Genomic DNA, 13,785 nt, shown 5'->3' on the forward strand with positions numbered 1-13,785 from the left:
TGCCGTTCGTCGTACTCCCGAGGCGTGCTAGACGAACGGCGGATACGAATGGAATACAGTCATTAGGGCTAGGAAATATTTTGTCTGAGGTTTTTCCGTCTGCGAATAATGAATCACGTCTTGTTATCGTACCTCGACCTGTCGTCACCTGGTAAAGGCAAATCTCAACTTCACACACCCAGTTGCCAAAGCGCGACTAGAAGGGCAGTCCTACCCACGAGGTCAGTATTTTCATTATTTGTTCTCGATCAGTTACTCTGATCTCCATTATCCCGTATTCTTGGATGGCGTGCGATTTGTTCTCCTGGATATTGACCCATTCGTCTCCTTAGATTCCCCTTCGAGTCTGCTCCTTCTTCGACTGAAGCCAGAAGCCGCGTTTGTTTACTTCACCTTTCCGACTTCATCTTCTCACACGCGTCTAGAACCGCACCAGATGCCTCATTCTTCCCCGTGAGGCAACAAGTCTACGCCCTGCGCCCATTTTGACCCTCCCACCTTGGTCTGCCCGAGATTTCTCTTTTTCCAACTCACATCCTCTAACCCCCAACTTCTCTCCCTCTTCCACCCTCGGGGTCTTCTCATTTTTTTCTTCTTCTTCCTCTTCTTCTCCGTCACCACAACACTTTCTCATCGACAAAGCAGCTTCGCCCAACAAGAGGCGACGGCTTCATCTCGCGATACGCGCCGCTCATGATTTTGATCAAAGGTACGATATCCATCTTTTTCTCATTCTTTCTACTCGTCCTTCCCTTCTCTTCGCAAATATCACTCTTCCATTTCCTTTCTCAACACCTCGTCAGTCTGAGCAGTTGGGACCGATTTTCTGGCTCCTTCCTCTTCAACTCACGCGTCTCACCCCCCCTCCCAACTTTTCATCAATATTTCATCCCTCACGCGTCCTATTTTTTTCTCTCGAAAATCAAAATATTCAGACCGTCCTCACGTGAGGGTGGGTGGTCAGGCAGACTCACTTGGTTGTTTTTTCCGTCTGCCCCAGCTCACTTCCTCTTCCTCATTCTCTTCCTCACACCTTTCCCTTTCTTTTTCTTCTTCTCAAATTCAACACCACCGCCTTTCTGGCTGCCCACTTCGCAAGGTCGACCTTCTTCCAGCTTTGCTTCCATTCGATCCTCTTTTCTCTTCCTCTGCCAATCTCCTCACTCGGCTTTTTCTTCATTCCATCTCATCTCAGCCATCTCAGTATCGGCTCATTCTCATCTCTCTCGCCCGAATTGTTTGGGAATTCAGCGCAAGTTCTCATCTCAGTCTCGGGTTTTCTTTCCTCATCACTGACGAATATTTCACCCAGATCTTCCTCGCGATGGCCTCCTCTCCTCCCTCCGAGATCGAGGTTCCCAGCATGAAGCATTGGCACAGCAGCAGCCCCATGGTAAGCCCGCAATCTTTTCATTTGCGTCCCGGACTCGTCTTCTCTCGTGTCTCTTCCCACCTGCCCGTCTTGCCGATTGGACCCTAAGCGGGCCGAGAATTCGTTCTCGGTGAGACGTCGGGAGCCCGGAATTGGAGAGGTGAATTGCCAGGGTGGCAGGGCCATTTGGACAGGCCAGTCACCCTTCTGTGGGCAGTCGGGGCAAATTACTTCTTCATTCCGGTTCTGCCTTCGGGCGGTATGGTCTCAACCACCTCGGATTTCTCTCGCGGAAGTCCTGGGATGGTCCAATCGGTTACTTGTTGCCACCAATCCGTCCTGCTGGGCAAGCAGGGTAGCGGGCCTTGGAGGTACACCCTACTCTCTCGTTTCCGGGTGTGGCTGTGAAAGGTGCCCCCTTATAACTTCCGCCTTCGGGCGGGTTCATGGAGCCAGTCCCAGCCATCTTTCAGGACTAGTCTCGCGACATCTGGATCTTTTTCTAGGTGACATTCTGGGTCCCCATCGATGTCTGGGTTCTCAGGAACGCTTCCTCACGGTTGCGTTCTTGAGCTAACCGCAACGTCCTTCCGTCAAAAGTTGGACCGCGTGGTAGCTAGGTGTCGCAAGCCAAAAGTGTTTCTCCATGGATGTTAAGAAGTACCGATCTTGGCGAGATTGCAATGGTGGCGGCAGCAAAGATGCAGGATCTCAATGGCGTGGCACAATAGAGGATGACGAGTTGGGCTTACCAGTAAGGTTTTCCTTGCTGACTGGGTGAAGACACAGGACAACTCATTCGATGATTCCGAGAGCCAGGATGATATGGCAGACAATTCAGTAAGTTGGACCTCGACATCATCCTCAAAACATGTGAACCCTTTTGCTGACATCTGTTCGACAGGTCGACTCTGACAACGGCAATGAGGTACGCCCACAATTCACATTGTGTCCCAGCCTCGTTTTTCTTTGCGTCTTGCGCTTCCTGTGGTTGCCCTGCCCTCCGAGTCCTAAGCAAATGACGTATCGGGAGTCCGGCGATATCTCAAGCTTGAGGCATGTGTGGATGCCAGGACCATTTGGACCGGTCACCGACTCTACTTTGAGCCGGGGCATCGCCCTTCGAGTGACGGATATCGGGTGCGGGACGTGGCGTCAACCTCCGGTTCGATGGACTGGGGGATGACTCGTGAGGGTTCGGTCTCGTCGTCGTCATACCCTAATAGAGCAGCTCGAGATCATTCCCTACTCTCCCGTTTTGGGGGTGATTCTTGTGGGACGGCCCTGATGACACCTTCGGGTGTCCCTGCGGAGAGCTTGGAAGAAAGCCACGCGGTGGTCAGAAGAATTGGCCGCTCTTCCTACCATCAAGCCTGAGGTGAGAGGCGCCAATTCTCAACCACCGCGTGGCGTGGAAGCCTTGGAAACCACACCTGCCCGCGCCTGTGCCAATATCCAGGCCTTAAATGGGGATGGGGGCGCCAGGCAGATGGTTAGAACCAAACCGTTAGGAAAATCAGGATGCTCCGTGCGCTTAACGGGGACCTGCCTGGTATGGCGTCGATGATCAGGGTTCAGGAAGGCAGCAAGATGCAGACATTGAGAACTTCGATTGGGGCGTACCAGCATAATATCTATTCTCCAGCTGACTGGGCGCAGAAACTCACACAGGATGACCCTCTTTCGGCCAAGGGCAAGGACTCCGTCCATCAGAACCAGCAGGTATTGTGTCCTCTCTGGAATCCATTTCTATGCTAAGCTTCTAACATTCAAGTTCAAGAACTCTGTAGTCAATCATACGAGCTACAACCAGACGGAGTCTGACATCTCAGCCGATAAGTACACGGCGATGCTGATGCTAGAGTCACGCGTTGCGCAGATGGAGGAAACTTGCAATCAGCTCAAGAAAGACATGAATCAATTCCAAGTCAAGACAGATCCGGTGCACTATCACCGCACGGCGATGAGCCGAGTGGAGGCAGTTGAAGGACGCCAAATGAAAACGGACAGAAACGTCGAGCGTATGGACAAAGGCCAACAACAGATCGAGGCCACCCAACAGCAAATCCAGACGACTCAAGCCACCCAAGACAAGCAAATTCAATACCTCATTTTCTGCGAGGACGCCCGTGACGCCTCTAAGCACGGCAGTAAGGCCTCTGAGGACGAACACTACCAGCGACACAAGGAGCTTCAGGACAGATGCGACGAGCTGACGATGAAGATTATGCGATATGATGAGATGTTCATTTCTCAGGCAACCCGAAACCAGAGAATGGGTGCCCTGGGACACAATCTGGCTATTTGTACTGCTCTCGTCGTCGTTGTCCTTGCCATTGTGGGCTATGCTGTTCTCTGGTCTTGAGATTGAAAGGAAACATGGGATGGGGAGTTGAAGAATTGTACAGCAACTGAGAATTGATTCGGGCATGGTTGAATGGAAAGAACATGGAGTGTCAGTTTCCCCGAATGAATCAAGCATAAACACAATTTCCCAAAGTAATAGAGATTTCCCCTCTCAAGAAGCTTCATGATGCCATACACGTGCGGCTTGTCTTGCAATTAACCAGTATTTCGTCCTAAAGAATTAGCAAAAACCAGAATTTGGTCAACGCCGAGAACCTGTGGCAATGTGCAAGATTGTGTAATGTCGAGATAAATGTAAGAAATAGGTATCTGGTAAGCTGCAATGTTTATGTTACTCATGAATCATACTCCCGTCACCTTTGGGCGGCCAAGCTAAAATCAAGCCTGTTCTAAGGAGACAGGGCTTGTAAGCTCCGGCTCATCCGACGCTCAGCCCTTCTTCTCACTCGAAATGTCCGCTCCAGAGCCGTCATCACGATCCCAAATTGCAGTCTCCATGGTCGGGTACACCAGGTCCGCGTCTTCCTCTCGCCACTCCTCCAGATCGACCAAATGCCAGTTGGCCCTTACGAATCTGCTCCGAACCTTGTCTGACATGCCAACCATGCGAATCTGCACACCCTTGCCAGAATGCAACTTAATCTCATCCTTAAGCTCCTTCAACGTCATGATGCCTGATGTATCGATAAATGGCACCATGGTGAAGTCCCATACAACAACAGCAAGCGGCGTCTCTTTGAGACGAATCTGCTTTTGCGCTCTCAATCTCTCTAGGCGCTTCTCTGCTGCTACGCTCCAGTGTCTTTCTCTGTCGTCTTGGCTAAGGCTGCTCTCAACGCGCGGGTATACCAGCTTGATGGCCGTGAGCGTCGATGTCTTTGCGCGCTCGGCGTTGGGGAAGAAGATGGCGTCGTTGAAGTCGACGACGATGGCATCGCCTGGGATGGAGATGCGCGCGTTCTCCATGCGTTCATCTGTGACTTGGCGACCGCCGCCGCTGGTGATGCGGGTGATGGGTTGTGGGATAGAAGTGGCGGTTTCTGCGCTGCTGGAGTGGATTTCGGGCTTGACGAAGGTGGAACGGAGGAGAGTCCAGACGATGCTCCATGCGACCTTGATTTGAAGAGTCAGTTATGGTTGAAAGAAAGTCGTATTGTGAAGAGGAGGAAACATACAGCAACGCCAATGCCAATCTCGGCTGAGACAAAGATGGTGACCCAGAAAGAAACCATTGAGGCAACAAAGTCGGGGAAGGAGATGCGCCAGAACTTGTAGAACAAGGACAAAGGACCGAAGAGATGGACAACTGCCATAATCTATGCCTTTTGTTAGTGGATATTTTCTGAGTACGGTCAATGGAAACTCACGATGATTGCCGACAAAGTTGCAGAGGGAAGCCAGTAAAGGGCCGGAGATAAGACGTAAAGCGTCAAGAGAATGAAGGCAGCGGTGACCGCACCAGTCAGAGGACTCTTGACACCACACTCAGAGGCAACAGCGGTTCGAGACATGGCACCACCGACAGGCATGGTGCTGAAGAAACTGTTGACAATGTTGACGACACCCAAGTAGTTGAACTCCTGGCTCTGGTCGATCTGGTAGTTGTTCTTCCTGCCAAACGCCTTGCCGACAGCCAAGTGCTCAAGGGTGCTGGCAACGAGGGGAGCAACGGCTCTGGTAGCGACCTTCTGGACCAAGTTCGAGGCGGGTACGATGGGGTGGGTGATACCGTGGGTGCTGACTTGGCTGACCTTCCAGGCGTAGTCTGACTTCTCGCGGTTGCGGTTGACGAGGTAGCTGATGAGAGTGAAGACGACCAAAACAATGACGGCTCTGGAATTGGCGAGGAGCTTGATAGCAAAGTGTCTCTTGCCGTACTTCTTGCCCACCTTCTCAAGAATGACGAGAATGAGCAGGGTTCCGAAACCGATTCCGCACGTTGCGCCGTCCCATTTTGGCAGACGACGAAGGACATCGCCAATAACATTGAAGACACCGGATGGCACGTTTGTCAGGCCGACGAGGGATCCGACTTGGCCAAAGGCGATGACGAGGGCTGCGGCTGAGATGAATCCGGTGAGGACTGGGAATGAGACGTAGTCCAGGAGGAATCCGAGGCCGAAGAGACCGATGACGAGTGAGTAGACTCCGACCATGAGGGCAACGGATGAGGCAATGGCTGAGATGTCGAATCCTTCCTCACTGAGATCGCGCACGATTTCAGCTGTCAGGAGGCCTAAGATGGAGGTCGGTCCGGTTGAAAGATCTATACATCGGACCAAGAGTCAGAAACTAAGAACCACAAGAATTAGTCAAAACAGATATGCAAACAAACCTTTTGATGTTCCCATGAAAACTGCAAACGCAGCTGGAAGCCAACTTGAGTACAGGCCGTTGGCAATAGGAATAGTTGCGATCTTTGCGTAAGCTAGAGACTGCGGGATGAGCATGACGCCCACGGTCAGACCAGCAATGAAGTCGGTGATGAGCCATTTCGGATTGTATCGAGGAAGCCACTGGACGATGGGGACCTTGTCCAGAAGGTAGACTCCCGCGGCTGATGGAAGCTTTGGTGCCCCCTGAACGACAAAGTCACGAGCTCGTGCGATACTGGCATCTGTGGCGAACTCGTCCTTCACCTTTTCGACCTTTCGGGTGATCTTCTCCATCTTGACAGCAGGAAAGGACCCAAAGTGCCGTTGTTTGAAAAAAGATGAGAAAGGGAAAGTGAGGAAAGAGAAGTGTCCGGGGCCGTCGGTGGCTGATGTGATGGGAACAGACAAAATGGTTTCAGAGCAGTTGGGATGATTATATCTGTTCAAGAAAGAGTCAAGTCATCACCTTCATCCGGTCTCAACTATTCGATATTTGACTTGATCCTAGAGATAACAATGTAGTTCAGCCAGACCCCTCCCCCCGCCACGCTGATGGAGGTGTTCTATATGCTTGCTGCATCGCATCTGATCCGCGCATTGCAGCTTGCCCGCTTGCGCAAGTTGCCCGTCCCCCAGTACAACACAGCAACCACATGGGATAGCGACCGAACCTTGTAGGCGGATAACTGTACCATCCAATACGTGTAGAGAGAAGGCAAAAAAGGCAAGAGGAGAAAGAGGGGGAGGCGTGGGCCAAGAAAACACCACCGCAGCAGCATCATGGGCTCCTGCGTGTGTACACAACTTGGCCCAATCTAGGCAAGGAACTGCCGTACCCTCCTTCGGACGACACTCGGTATCCCCTCACATGCCGATGACACCGGATCTAATGCAGTTTGATCACTGTTCAGCCCATGGAAGGTGTCGAGAGCCTCAGATTGGTGGGAGTTTGGGTAGGTCTGCGTTACGTCGAGCAAGGCCAACCAGCCAGCCAGCCCCCTCGCGCGGAGTCGCGCCGCGATGAACGCCAAATAGCTTGGGGACAAGGAAGACATTAGACCAAAACTCCAACTTTTCTCCAATAAAGGGACATGATAAGCTACATGTACAAGCAAAACTTCAGGTCTGGTCCCTGGATGCTAGTCGGGTGCAGACGTCCATCCAACTCAAAGTGAAACTGACTGGTACCCATCCCGCGTGGGATAGCAGGAAAAGGACTTGTGAATAGTACCTAGCGTGGCGTGGCAAAGAAACGGTACGTTGATCACATGTGCACCAGGGTTGGGGGATCAAAGTCAATGGCTACTGGACGGGACGAGAATAGGATCAGTTGAAATATTTGGAGTAAGAGAGAACACCACATAATTAGCACACACTACCTTATGTGTGAAGTTACTAAGTAAAGCACGAACGCAGCTGGGCACGGAGGCTAGAGTTGGAGTCGTGTCAGCTGAGATGAAAGGACCGCGCCCTCTCATTCGTCATCTCACAAGAAGGGGAAACCATGAGCATCGCATCTTTGTTTTAACGCTTTATTCACTTGATTTTGTTTGATTTTGAGTTTGCACTCATTAGACTTTGTATTAGACTCGATATCTCGTCACTTGGCATCTGAGAGCCGCAATGCTAAGTCGACTGCCAAGTGCCGGTGTCTCTTGGCCTCCTCGTGGCTATTGACGACTTACCAAAGCACGATCCAGTCTTGGCAGGTTGCACATCGAATCTTGTGAGACAGCGAGGGCGTTGAAAAGGACGGACGATCGCCACCGGCAGACAAAACGGGCCGACCTCATGGGCAGTCAAGGCAGAATCTTTGGGTGTGTACGTGTGTAATGTACGAATGTGAGTGATGAGTGAGAGAAAGTGAGTGAGAGGTATGTGTATGATGACTGTGAGATGCCACGGCTAGTACCACGGTAGTCGAAAAAGCGTCGAGCCAAGAAAATAGGCAAGTCCCAAAGCCTTTTAGCGAACACCGACACTTGGTACCTAAAGCACGTCCTTGGGGGTTGCATGCATTGGCAGTCTATGTACACGGGAAGCTTGGCGGCAAAACACATATCGAATTTCCTCATCCGGATTGGTGACTTGAGATAACAGGCTCTCCCATCCAAGACATAGAACACTTGGCTTTCTCTGATCCTCTCTCTGGCGCACGCAGCGCATGCGTGGGACCTTTTCGGTCTCAGCTTCTTGTGCAGGACAGGAGTTGACCGAACGTGAAGGGTCGCAATGGGATGTACGTGGTATCCATATTCCCATATCAAGGTGACGACGACGACGCAATACAGAGCCCCATTTCTTTGGTATGCAAGATACCGCGGGCTTAGTCGTGCAACCCGAAAGAGGGAAGTGTGTTCGATTCTCTCTCCCTCGCGGCCCTATCGTTCCGTCAGGTCTCTACTGTGTATCTATCTTTGCCTCTCTCTCACAGACTTCTCTCCTTCGACCTGCCTGTAAGTATCAGAGGTACGTTAGTTTTGACGCAAGACCGGAATTCCCGCGCGAGATCCCCCCTACCCAGTTGGCCCCCTCACCCCCTCCGTTGTCCACTTCCCTTCCCGTTCAACTAAAGACCAAGACGCGGGGTACATACCCGTCCAATAGCGCTCCCGTGGCGGCCATCGGCTCTAGCAAGGCCATCTTGGATAGACGAACGCAATGACGAGGCGAGATGTCGTGTGCCGGGTGGTGGGCGCGGGCTTCCAGGACAGGACTCCACCGAATTGTTCCCACACGGCCACACACCCCTTCTTCCAGTCTCCGCTCTCTGTACTCCCCCAAGTCTACCCCCTGCAAGTAGCCTTCGATACGACGGGACAAGCTTTTGATTTCCCCGGTTGAGGTGGTATGCCAAGCCCGCGAATCAGGTGCCGTATTCCGGCCATGCAGACCGGGGTGAAGTCCGGGTTTGACCGGGGTTTAGGCCTCTGCCGCTCGGTGCTAGCCTAACGGGAGTGACTCGCAAGGAAAGCGAAGAGCGAGGAGGAGGAGCCAGGGAGCCTAGGAAGAGGAGACAATCGAGCAACACCCGCTGCGAGAACCCATGGAGATGTGAATGCAGTTCGGCGGGCGGCGAGCGGCAAGTGGATTGTGGGCCACAGAAATAACTTGACAAGCGCAACAAGAGCCGAGTGTGAACGGGGTAGAGAGAGTGTGAGAGACTATGCTATATGTAGCATCCCTAACTGAACATACATGTTTCTTCGATTAAGATGCTGCAGTCACACCGACGAGGGTTGTATTAGATCCATGCTCACTGGTCGAATCCCAGGTCATGTCTACCACGGCATGTTTGCGTATGTGCCAGTGCCGCCTTTCTTGCTGCAATTCCGACGAATCAGCTCACGTTGCCGTTGGGATGGGAATAGCTTTCCATCGACAACACCAGGGGGATTGTCGCTTTCGCGCCCTGCCTCCAACTCTACTTACCTAGTCAGTCAAGTCAGTCAGTCAGTCAATCGGTGATGTGCCCAGTCCCAATCCCCCCTCATCTCTCATTGCCCCTTGGTGCTCGCATTTACCCCTCTTTGCCATCTTCTTTTCTTGCTCTCCAGTCTCCTCTCTCTGTCCGTCTCCAACTTTTCCAAGAATAGGAATGGGTGTCGTCAACCGCAACGTTCACACCCATACAGAAGTTCCTAACCCTACAGGCCTGCTGCCCGCACCGGGAAATGGACCGAAAAGAGTGAAGGCTCAAAATATTGGATGATGCAGGTAGCGGAAACGGCCTTGTCAGCTTTCTCCTCCTGCACCGCAACCACCATTACCGCCTCAGCACCTGGGAATGCCTGCCTTCGACTCGTTGCTGAAACGGAACTATTGGCCCGGATTGATGGTGTTGTCGCCGTGCGGGGTTCATTCCATGAGGATTGCGATTCTTTTCTGCTCGTCGCTCTCGACGCTTCGGTCACCGGTCACCACCTTCTTGATCCATCTTACGGCTCTACGCACCCCTAGCCTCAAGGCCCCCGGCCTGGATCCCCCCTTGGGCCCTAGGATCTCCTTTCCCGTTATTCTCTTCTTATTTTCTGCGTTTCTTACCGCCGGCTCCCACCCTGCGATAAGCCTAAATCGGGCACGAGGGCCCAAGGGGGCGTGTCCAGAGGGGGGTTCTCTCTCCTCGCATGCAACGAGAGCCTGGCCGCGGGTCACGGATGGGCGTCGCGAACCTGGCTGCTACAACCTATTGCAGTCATATTCCTTCCACACCGAGGGATGAAAGCTGCAATCAACTAACATGGCACCCACCCCTCTTTCCATTAGATCTATTTGAGGCAACGATATCTGGTTAGACTGGGTCCGTAGCCACGGACGTCTTTCGGAGACCTGTCGGCAAGAGAAAGAGGTAGTTATGTAAATGATGTGTCGGTGATGGAAGAGGACGGTGAAAGAGAGCAATAGTCGTGGCATACGGGGGCTCTAGTTCTAGTTTGAGAAGCAACGGAGGCGATCTATGCGCGGCTGACTTGATGGTGATACAAGGGCCTGGACTTGGCAGCGGGAACTGAGTAATCCGATTATGTTTGGACGAGAGCTTTCTGGAGTAGCTGGCATGGATACCCTTTCCAAGCCCAGTTCTGTCTGTAAACTTTGAGTAGGTTACCTTGACTTCATAGACTCTGAGCAAAAAGATAAAGAAAAAAAGGCTTTTGTCTGATGGGAGTGGGAGACATAGTATCAAAGGTGGGAACAGCGTCCCAAAAGCCAAAGAGCGAAGGGGCGAGATTGGTTTTGTTTCTAGACATCATAGACTTTGCTGCCAAGAATAATGAAATGGTATTATTGACTGATCAACAATTTCTGTCGACAAATGAGATGATGTTTTTGTCCCCTGGCTGTAGACGTTTCATCGCCCAACGAAACAAAATACCGCCAGAGCACAGACGATGACCGAGGGCAAAGGACTCAGCCACCTCGTTCCCGTTTCCAATGTTTCCATGCATAATGTTTCCGTTGCGTGTTGTTGTATGACCATCAGAGTTCCTCCGTCTCGGTCTGAACATCCTCGGCATCGACGCTAGTGTCCTTGGTGATCTCATCCTTCTCGGCGCTCTTGACCTTGTCCCAGAATTTCTCTCCAGCATCGGGGTCGTTAGCGAAGAGGTGGTCGACGACCAGCTTCTTGGGCGTCTCGCCCATCCACTGGAACAGGGAGAAGTCTCTGAATTCGTCGGCGCGGAAGATTTCGAGCATCTCGAGGGGTTCGTCGCCAATGTTCTCCACAAAGTGACCCATGTTCTTCGGGACGATGCCAACGTCGCCTGGCACGTAGTCGAATGTCCTGGCGTTTCCTTCTGAGGCGAAAATCGTGACTCTGGCGCGACCCTTGATGAAGAAGGACCACTCGTCGGCGTTGGGGTGCCAGTGCATCTCACGAAGGGCGCCGGGCTCGATGATGGCGTGGGCAGCAGCAATGGTCTTTGAGATGGGGAAGTTCTTGGAGTCGGTTACTCTGACTTCGCCGCCAGAGGTCTTCTTGGGTTCCTGCGCAAGCATCTTGTGCGTGAACTGGTGCTTTGATTTCTTGACGCCTTTTCCGTCAGGGGCCTCGTGGCTGATGGAGCCGGGTGTCGTTCCTTGGAAGATGTACTTCTCTCCCTCGGGGATGTTTGCAAAGACCTCGGGAGCCAGCTTGAAGTTCTTTGAGATGACAGACTTGGGGGTGTGTGCTGTTGTATTGTCAGTCAATCTGAAGTCTTCTTGTCTCTCGGTGGCACCATACCAAGCCAGTCCGTAAGGATGAAAGTAGACTCCTCAGAAAAGTGTCCGTCGTCGAAGATTAAGAGAAACTCGGTTCCGTTCTCGCCGAGCCCTTGAAGGGAGTGAGGAACACCGGAGGGGAAGTACCTGGCCACAACTATTTAGCATGAGGAAAAGAAGCAGAAAACAATTTCAAACAAACCAGAGATCGCCTTTTTGGACGTCATCGATAAAGTTGCCTCCCTCGTAGTCAATGGCGGTGATACGGCAGCTGCCATCAAGGACATATGCCCATTCAGCTTCCTTGTGCCAGTGGAGTTCGCGAACGACCCCCTCGTCTAGGCGCATGTTAACACCGGCCAGCTCGATACTAGTAGGAAGCTCGCGAATCGTGGTTTGTCTAGTCCAACCACCCTCCTACAAATAGAACTAATTAGTACCATTAAGCTACAGCGGAACCTGTGCGGACAAACGGACCTCGATGCGAATGTGAGAATCAGCAAAACTCCAACGCATGTTGGCAAGATTGCCGTGATCAGTGCCTGGAGGTCGAACGAGATCCGGGTTCTGTCTGGATCGAGCCTCGTTCCAAGGACCGAGAACAGAGGCTCCGAGGCCATTGCGATATGGCAAGGGATCGAGCTCGTCGCCAATGGAGTCGATGGGACTATCGTACTTGTCCTTGTGGCCAGGAGTGTAGGGAGGCGAACCACTGCGGTACTTTGTAGGAAGACCCTTGCCGTCGAGGAGGCGCTGGCGAGGACTGTCCTGGACAGGCACGGCGAGGGTCGGAGCGATGAAGCTCAAGACAGCTCCTGACAGGAGCAGCGGGAGATGCATGATGGTGGTGGGAAGCGTGTAAGAAGAGGATGTCAGGAAGAAGGAGCTGCAGGTGATCTGTCTTTCATTATTATGATAAAGGTAAATTGGCCGCGCTGGCTTTTATATTCCACACTTTGTAGCCAAGACGCGAAGATCCTCGGTCCTGAGCTGGGAAGATTTCGGAGCTCGAAGCTCGGAGGAGTTCCTGATTGACCAATGGCCATACGGTTTCGAACCCCTGGCAAGCTGCCTCGACGAGTTACACTGCTATCGGAGGCCATACTGAGGTTCGGTAGTGTGGTCGACCATAGAAAGCCTGCCTCCGAGTGAATGCCGACGCATCTCCGCATACCATGGGTCGAGGACCTCAGGACATGGAGCTATCAATGATGTGAGGTGAGGAGGAGGAGCTCAACCGAGCGCGGCGAGGTGTCGATGCTGCGGGGTACCGCTGTAATCGGCGCTGCCCAGGCCCCCTTTACCCCAAGCTCCGACCCCTGTAAGCGGTAAATGATTGGAGGCCACTGCGTGTCATTGGCGACCTGGGCTGGTCTTTTGGCATGTTGGACGGCACCCGAGCAAGAGTGGTAAAGCTTGGCTGATTCTGCAACGATTGTGAAGGGGGTGGAATGTGAAGAGCAAGTGGAAGATGCAGAAGACGAGTAGAACAGTACTGTATAATTGATTATTGCATCAAAACGATGACGCGTCGTACAAATGATGTTTCGCTTTGTTCACACTGCTGGATTTGTGCATAAGTACATACGAAAAGAATTTCTTAAAGGGCAAGACCACCTCACTTAAGGTGAGGTGCCTGCCGTGCCTGCCTACTTACGTAGCTGCCTTCCTTCCCTTCCTTGGCTTCGGTCACGTTACCTCGCTTGCCTGTGGCTTCACTTTGGAAAATGTCACCCGCCTCTTTCTCTTGGCCTGGATGTACATACCCTGAAGTCTTCTAATGTGCATTGAGAATAGAGCAAGGAGTCCGAGTCTTAGCATTCATAAACATGATCATTTATTGAATAAGTCGGAACACCCCCATTCGGCTACCCTAAAAATCCCTCCTAGCCCCCCTAATTAAAATCCTACCCTCAATTTATAAACTACTATAATAATTATAATTATTAACTAAATGAATTTCTTTTT

The 13,785-nt window shown here is 52.1% G+C and overlaps 4 protein-coding genes across 4 annotated transcripts; 1 reads left to right on the plus strand and 3 right to left on the minus strand.

The window, feature by feature from the left end:
• Positions 1-1,324: 1,324 nt before the first annotated feature.
• CABS01_02541 (uncharacterized protein) lies at positions 1,325-3,737 on the plus strand (the record flags this gene model as incomplete). The annotated part of the gene is made up of 5 exons (XM_060535919.1): positions 1,325-1,393; positions 2,162-2,212; positions 2,277-2,300; positions 3,032-3,094; positions 3,153-3,737. 5 exons carry the CDS (start codon positions 1,325-1,327, stop codon positions 3,735-3,737), a joined length of 792 nt encoding a protein of 263 aa, XP_060393831.1.
• A 431-nt stretch (positions 3,738-4,168) lies between these two features.
• Positions 4,169-6,408, minus strand: CABS01_02542 (sulfate permease; the record flags this gene model as incomplete). The annotated part of the gene is made up of 4 exons (XM_060535920.1): positions 4,169-4,852; positions 4,915-5,055; positions 5,107-6,005; positions 6,075-6,408. 4 exons carry the CDS (start codon positions 6,406-6,408, stop codon positions 4,169-4,171), a joined length of 2,058 nt encoding a protein of 685 aa, XP_060393832.1.
• A 2,492-nt stretch (positions 6,409-8,900) lies between these two features.
• CABS01_02543 (uncharacterized protein) lies at positions 8,901-9,002 on the minus strand (the record flags this gene model as incomplete). Its single annotated transcript, XM_060535921.1, has 1 exon — positions 8,901-9,002. One exon carries the CDS (start codon positions 9,000-9,002, stop codon positions 8,901-8,903), a length of 102 nt encoding a protein of 33 aa, XP_060393833.1.
• Positions 9,003-11,091: 2,089 nt separating this feature from the next.
• CABS01_02544 (oxalate decarboxylase family bicupin) lies at positions 11,092-12,657 on the minus strand (the record flags this gene model as incomplete). The annotated part of the gene is made up of 4 exons (XM_060535922.1): positions 11,092-11,786; positions 11,840-11,964; positions 12,020-12,234; positions 12,295-12,657. The coding sequence occupies 4 exons, from the start codon at positions 12,655-12,657 to the stop codon at positions 11,092-11,094; spliced, it is 1,398 nt and encodes a 465-aa protein (XP_060393834.1).
• Positions 12,658-13,785: the final 1,128 nt, after the last annotated feature.

This window comes from Colletotrichum abscissum (assembly GCF_030869225.1).
Source record: "Colletotrichum abscissum strain IMI 504890 chromosome Unknown Scaffold_5.1, whole genome shotgun sequence".
Lineage (NCBI taxonomy): Eukaryota > Fungi > Ascomycota > Sordariomycetes > Glomerellales > Glomerellaceae > Colletotrichum > Colletotrichum abscissum.